Here is a 7,463-nt window from a genome sequence, read left to right as displayed (position 1 = left end):
TCAATCCAGGGCTCTTCTACTATATCATATTGTCTTTAGATTTACCTTGAGAACATAGATACTGTCCAAAGGGCCCTAGAATCTTTTCTAAGTTTTATCTAGTTTGATGACTCATGGTTTATGTTCTACTTCCTGCTTCTTCAATCAATTCTATTGAAAAATTAAAGAATGAAAAGTAATGAATACTAACACCCATACCTTCCCCATCCTATCATCCTTCACTAGAGCTTTCTGAGGAAATAAACTGAAAAGGGAGGCTGTTTGCAGTAGAACTCCAAAAAGAAGATCCTTCCCAAAAGTGTTTGGTCACACAGTTCTTAATACAGGTAGCAGCATATGATTGGGGAAGGAATGGTGCTTGATAACAACTTTGATAACAAAGTGTTTCATTGTCGCTTTTTTCCCTTAGTATCGTCTAGACTGTCACAGCCATCCTCTCCCCAGTCAGGCTGCCCATCACCCACCATTCCAGCAGGTAAAGTCATTTCTCCATCACAGAAGCACAGCAAGAAAGCACTAAAGCAGGTAAGCATTGCTAGTCTGTGTTTATCCGAAGTATAATCTCCCACATTAGAAATGCATGACTCTGGCAGTCATTGAAAATTTCTCAAAAGCTTTTACATTGGGCCCTTTTAAGGGGAAATTTCATGCAGTATCCCAATTTGGTTTAGTAATTTGTGTACCTTTTTGTATACCTGTTATAGGTTTTTAGTAGATACTCTCTTTAATCGCATTTTTAAAGTTTTTAGTTTGTGGAGAAGTTTTTTTGTTTGTGTGTTTTTAAATCATGAATAGGTATTGAATTTTCCAAGTTTGTTTTCTTTGGGATTGATTGAGATTAGTTAGATTTTTCTCTTTTAATTTACTAATATACAGAATTACACAGCTAGATTTTCTAAAATTAAACTGTAACTCTCAGGAATAAACCCTGCATACTTGTTACATATCTTTTTCATATGTTAATTGAATTTTGTTAAGATTTTAGTTTGGATTTTGCAGTTTTCTTATACTCTTATGTGATTTTGAAATGAGGATTGTTCTAGCATCATAAAATAAGTTGTGCAACTCTGGTTTTCTAGATTTTGGAACAAAATTGTAGAAATTATCTTTTCCTTGAAAATTCAGTAAATAACACCTTTTAAAATTGTTTCTTGGCATTATAGTTTCATCATCTATTAGTAGCCTCTTGATTTTCAGATTTTTGAGCCAATTTTAGAAATTTATTGTTTCTTAGATGGTCTGTTTCACCTAATTTTTTCAATATTGATATAAAGTTGTATAGTGTATTCTTTTATGTCTCCCTTTTATGTTTCTCAGTGTTGTTCATTTTTAATGTATGTTTTTTTCCAGTACTACTTGCCAACAATTTGTCTATTTTATTGGGCTTTTGAGAGAACTAGCTTTGGATTGTTTTAAAATGCAAATGATCAATAAATATAAACTAATTAATAATTAGAGAAACAGTAAAATAACAGATTACTTTTATCCTCAGATTTTGGTATAAATTAAAGAGCTTAATCAAGTATTAACAAATGTGTAAGAAAATAAATACTCATTTGCTATTGGGATATAAATTATTATAGCCACTTTGGAGAGAAATTTTACAATATCTGTTAAAATTTAAAATGCGCATATCTCATGATTAAGCAGTTGAACATTTTAGAACTTACATTAGAAATATACATACATACATACACACACACACACACACAGTGAAAAATACGTTAAAGTTTGTTATAGCAAGAACTTGCAAATAAGCTAAAATATATATCAGGGAGTTCCATAGTAAATGATGGCGTATTGATATGCTGGAAAATTATCCAAGATTAAAAAGTTTATTTTGTAATGAGGTTGTTATATATGTTTAGACATGGAAAAAGAATCATTAAGTTTTACTACAACATGTAGGGCATGATACCATTTTTAAAAACATGCACATATTGACAAAATAATGCTATATTTTTAATAGAAATATACATATGTCTGTACAAATATGTGTGTACATATGTACACACATATATATGAAAGTATAAAAATAAGTTCAGTAAGGAAAAATAAACTGATGACTGTGGTTACCTCTGAGAATTGTGGACCAAGACCTAGGTAGTGATTTAAAAAAGAGTTTAGTTTTGTGGTAAAAATGTATTCATATATTGCCTGTTTAATTAAAATTAATAAAATTTTATTAATAACAATTATGTAAATTTTAAACTATTTAAACCAGGAACACTTTTATTAAAAAATATCCATAAATTTGATAAGACTAATTGCTGCCTGCCTGGGTATCCTATAGCACTTGCATTTCTGTAAGTTCTTGGAAAGATTTTTAAGAAGTATAAGATGCTGTTTCCCCACAGGAAGAAGGCAAGTATTTTCTTAAACCTTGTTAACTAATTCATGACACACATACTTCTCCTGTAGTATACTCCTATAATCCTAAATGTCAAATATTTTATTTTCTTTAGGGAATATCAATATGAAAAAGTATATAAATTAGATTTGTTGGTATGTGAAGTAAGTCCTTGCTTCCAGTGTTACATTTTTCTTAATGTTAGGTGAGAAAAATTACTTCAATATTAGTTATCATTTACCACAAATGAGAGTTGTTGTTGTTATTGTTGTTCATTTTAAAGGAGAGTTAGGAGCAGAGTTTGTAAAACACTGAGGGGAAAACTGTACAGTTCTTGATTAGAGGGGCTGTAAATTATTCTGTTTCCATCATGTGTCTGAATTTACATGATCACGACACAAACAGATGGTATCAAATGGTGCTGTTAAGTTTTGCGTTAGGCTGGGTGCGATGGCTCACACCTGTAATCCTAGCACTTTGGAAGGCTGATGTGGGAGGATTGCTTCAGGTCAGGAATTCGAGACCAGCCTGAGCAAGAGCAAAAAGTAGAAAAATTAGCTGGGTCTGGTGGCGTGCACCTGTAGTCTCAGCTACTTGGGAGGCTGAGGCAGGAGGATTGCTTGAGTCCAGGAGTTTGAGGTTGCAGTGAGTTATGATGATGCCACTGCACTCTAGCCCAGGTGACAGAGTCAGACCCTGTCTCTAGAAAAAGAAAAAAAAAAGTTTTGTATTAACCTGGAATTAATTATATGGGTACTGTGAGTAGCAAGGATGAATACCGGCAGATGCCATCCAGGACGCCTATGAACATCTTATCTGTTTGCAGAGAATGAGAGACTAAGCCATAATCAGTGGTCAGACAGCACTGCCATTTTTTACACATTGTGCTTCTGCCTCACCTATTACAAGTGTAGATGAATCTTAGCCAGATATGTGGCCTTCTCAGTTGGTTTTCTCCCTTGGCAGCTTAGAGCAAGATCAGGGTTGCCACTGTGCCTGTAGCACAGCCAGAGATATATGTAAATGTTAAGCAGGAGGAAACTATATTAGGAAGAGGAAAGGTGAAACTAGAAGTAGCCAGTTTCCCCACACTTTTCTACATGATGGTCTTAAAGGTTAAAGCTTGAAATTGGCAGCTTAGCACAGTCAAATTTCCAGTGTTTTCCTGAAATTACTTACTTGGTTTGTGTCTTTTTTTAAAAACCTTGAGTTTAATAGTTGCCTTTATATGTTTTCATGATTAAAATTTGAGTATTTCTTGGTTTTTCTGTTAATTTTAAATAGTATTGTCAGATGTATTTTAAAAGTTAAAAACCTCAAAAAATTAAAAATATTCTGAAGGAGCCAGAAGGAACCACACTATTCTTAGAACAACTATTGTCTAGTCTTCCTTCCCCTCTGTTTATTGCATTGCTGTAAATTGCTGAGATGAGGTAATTGAGACAAATCTCATTGCTCTTACCCAAGATTACTCAAGTAGTTATTTACAGCCTCTTGTTCAAATGTAGCACCTGTGAAGCATTAGATAAGCTAAATATTTATATTTCTACGTAAGGTTGATGCAGATAGGCCTCTTTTGGGTACAGGGTTTAGAATTCTGTTTCTAGAAATTATTTAAAACATATCTGTGTTTACAAGATTGGGATGTTTGGCTTACTTGTTATTTTTTAAGTTCTAAAATATGTTAATGACTATTTCTCACATTTATATAAAGGAGTAATACTGACCAAAAGTATCCAAACTGTAAGGATCATTTAGGCCTTGTGTTTGGTTGGCTTAATTTAGGTTTTTGTTTGCCTTGATAGATTTCAAAGAACTTGAATGATCAGCATGCTTCTCACCATTTAAAGAGGTCATTTACTTTATATTATTACTAAAAAACTGATTTGTTTCTTATAGTCAGTTTTCTCTTTATAGGCTCTAAAGCAGCAACAGCAGAAGAAGCAGCAGCAGCAATGCAGGCCAAGCATGTCCATCTCCTCCAACCAACATCTCTCTCTAAAGACTGTCAAGGCCACTAGTGACACTGTTCCTGCCAAACCTGGTAGGCAGTTTAGGCATTTTTTCCAATGGAAGCTTCTTTCCCAGTATTTTATGTTGGTTTGCACTATCTTTGTGTACTGCTAAATCATCAATATAAATCCTTCCAGGATAAATGGGGAAAGTTATTTGCAAAATAATCATGCTGTTATTTAAAAACACATCAGTCGGATTTGCATGTAAGATGGAAATCAATGACTAACTCACATTGTCTAAGCTAATAATATTTGGAAGCCTCTGGTCAGTAATCTTAAAAAAAATGTGTTTCTAAGAAACTCAAACTGAACTCTTTATAAGTTCTCTTTAAAAATGAAAGATTTTCCTAAGAATACATACTATTAATACCTTTGAATTTTCATTGGACATGTCTGCAAGGCCTTTGGATTTTTTATTGTTGTTCCTTGTTTTGTTTATAATCTAAACTGGTTTAGATACAGACATTATACTATATACATAATTAAATTTGTGCCATAAGCCAATTCTATGGGCCTGCCAGACAATCTGAGTCTTGCAGAACTTTGCATTTTTGTTAAAAAGGAAATTTACCACCAGAAGTAAATGATATGCTGGGAGGAAAAAAAGGATTTTATTTTACTTTTTGCTGACTTTAATTCTCCAATTCAAAATACATTAACAGAATTATGTTGCCTCATACATTAACTTTGTTTAGTTAGTGTTAAATGATTGATTAATTGATTTCTGTCTATAATCTCAGCGCCACCAGTCTTTACATCTTTTTTCCCTAGCAATATGGGAAGGAAAGCAACCTGATGGTCAGTCAAGCAGTCCCCAGAACTCAAACTCCAGCTCTTCATCGTCAGTTAAAGTGGAAAATCCTTTGCTAGGCTTGGGGAAGAAGTCATTTCAGAGGTCTGACAGACTCCACACAAGTAAGTTAGTTTACAAAGACTTCAGTTTTCATTGCCGTGGTATGTCAGCTATCTTTTGAAATTCATCGGTTATTTGGCTTAGGTTTATGACATGATTTGAGTTATGAAGCCAGGATTAGACATAATTTCTTTTCGTTGTTGTTCACATAATTACTTTTAAGAAATGAAAAGAAACTTCGACAGAATTGATTTAGTAAGTCTTTTTTCCTTATTTGTTACCCTGTTACCTTTGAGCTCTTGCCTATCTTCATGTTCTTCCTGTCCTCCCCTTACCAAACTTCATTTCAGAGAAAGATCTGTTATCAGCCATTTTGCGGTTTCTCTTTCTGCCAATAAGTTGCTTTGTCCAGCATTACTTATGTTTTATTCCTGTGTACAAAAAGATAGAAGGGCTTATAATCAAATATCACAAACTAAATCTTTTTTTCCTGCCCCTCTCTGAAATCCTACTGAAATGAGAATATAGGAAATACAAAAGATTAAATCCATATGGGTGAAGAAAATAGGGAGACAACAGATGGGCAGGCTATGTCAACAAATTTGGAAGATGAAAACGTGGTAGAATTTTTTACTGAGCTGACGAACACTTGCCAGTAATATGCAAGCCAGCTAAGCTGCAGAGCACCAGAAGGGTTTGAGAATTGGAGATATGATGTATCACAGAAGAGAGAAGGGTGAGGCATAGAGTTGAAAAGAAGAATCTTGTTTGGAAATTAGTAAGAAGCAATTTGATGCCCTACCTGGGCAAGAGATAGGATGTTTATTTTGAGATGAAATTGAACCACAAAACTCTAAATTCAGGGATACCAAACATAACTATGGGCAGATAAATGAGGCATTGTACTGAAATCTCGGAAATCAAGTAAAATAAAAATACAAAACAGTGATTGTCCTGACTTCCAGAAGGCTAGTGGTGAGGCATATTTCTAACACCACTGCTTCCTCCCTTCTCTTGTCGTGCTCCAGCAGGAGATTGGTACCTAAAGAAATTGGGTAGCCTCAGAAAAAAATCTACAGGTAAATTTATAGGTTCCCAACTAACAGAGATCATCTAAGTAACACTTTACTGAAGCCCACCAGTCTACACACTCTATCCATACACCCAGAATTTCTAGTTAGTTTTTGAGTACCTCTCTTTAAATTTCGATTACTAGGATCACTTTTGAAGAGCTCCTCCATCATGAGAGACAAAATCTAAAATATAGAAACTCAGAGGAAATGGAGACTCCAGGGAAGCGAAAAATTAAAACAAGTAACTTTAAAAACTATAGTATTCACAGAAAGGAATAAAAGAAGAAATTGCATCCATGAAAGAACAGAATACTATTTTTAAAATAAGAAAATAAAGAGTTCTAAGATACTAAATAATATGGCTGCTGAAATTAAAAATTATATTGGAAATACTGAAAGATAAAGTTGAAGAAATTTCATAGAAAATGTCAGAGAGAAAAAGAGATTCAGTAGGAGAGGAAAGGTAAGAAAACTGGAACACCAGTCCAGGTTATCCAGTATCTGAAATTGGACTATCAGAAAAGAAGAACAGAAGTTAAAAGGAAGTAAATGATAAAAGAAACAACATAAGAACATTTTAGACTGGATGCAATGGTGTGCGCCTGTAGTACTTGGGAGGCTGAGGCAGGAGGATTGCTTTAGTCCAGGAGTTCAAGACCAGCCTGGGCAACATAACGAGACCCTGTCTTTACAAAAAATAAAAAAAATTAGCTGGGCATGGTGGTGTGCCCCTGGGGTCCCAGATACTCAGGAGGCAGGCACGAGGACCGCTTGGGCCCTAGAGTTTGAGACTTTTGTGAGCTAGGATCACACCACTGCCCTCCAGCCTGGGCAACAGAATGACACCCTGTCTCAAAAAAAAATAAAATTAGTAAAAACTATTCAAGGAACTCTGACAGTCCCATTTAATGTGTTATATGAGAAAAGAAAATAAGGCTTTGCTTTCCAGAAGCATTGCAGCATTGTTTATATTAAAAACAAAACAAAACAAAACTGGAAACCACCTACATTATCCTCAATGGGAATTAATCATGGTACATATAAGATGCACCTTTTTAAATAGAATGAAGATGAATTTGTAGGTGATATTTTTTAAGATGTTCAAGATATTCCATGAAATTAAAAAATAAAATATGATTAGTATGTATATTGTTATTTCTTCAAATATAAGT

The 7,463-nt window shown here is 34.1% G+C and overlaps 1 protein-coding gene across 1 annotated transcript in view; it reads left to right on the top strand.

The window, feature by feature from the left end:
• ASXL2 (additional sex combs like transcriptional regulator 2) overlaps positions 1-7,463 on the top strand; it is a 176,585-nt gene that overhangs the window by 136,286 nt on the left and 32,836 nt on the right. Inside the window, exons 7-9 of the mRNA XM_012652406.1 lie at positions 410-525; positions 4,268-4,394; positions 5,137-5,280. Coding sequence (XP_012507860.1) covers positions 410-525; positions 4,268-4,394; positions 5,137-5,280 — 387 coding nt within the window. The remainder of the gene's footprint in view (positions 1-409; positions 526-4,267; positions 4,395-5,136; positions 5,281-7,463) is intronic.

Source organism: Propithecus coquereli, unplaced genomic scaffold, assembly GCF_000956105.1.
Source record: "Propithecus coquereli isolate 6110/MARCELLA unplaced genomic scaffold, Pcoq_1.0 Scaffold39, whole genome shotgun sequence".
NCBI classification, from domain to species: domain Eukaryota; kingdom Metazoa; phylum Chordata; class Mammalia; order Primates; family Indriidae; genus Propithecus; species Propithecus coquereli.
Note: the sequence above shows the minus strand (reverse complement) of the source record. Positions and strands in the feature narration are given on the sequence as shown.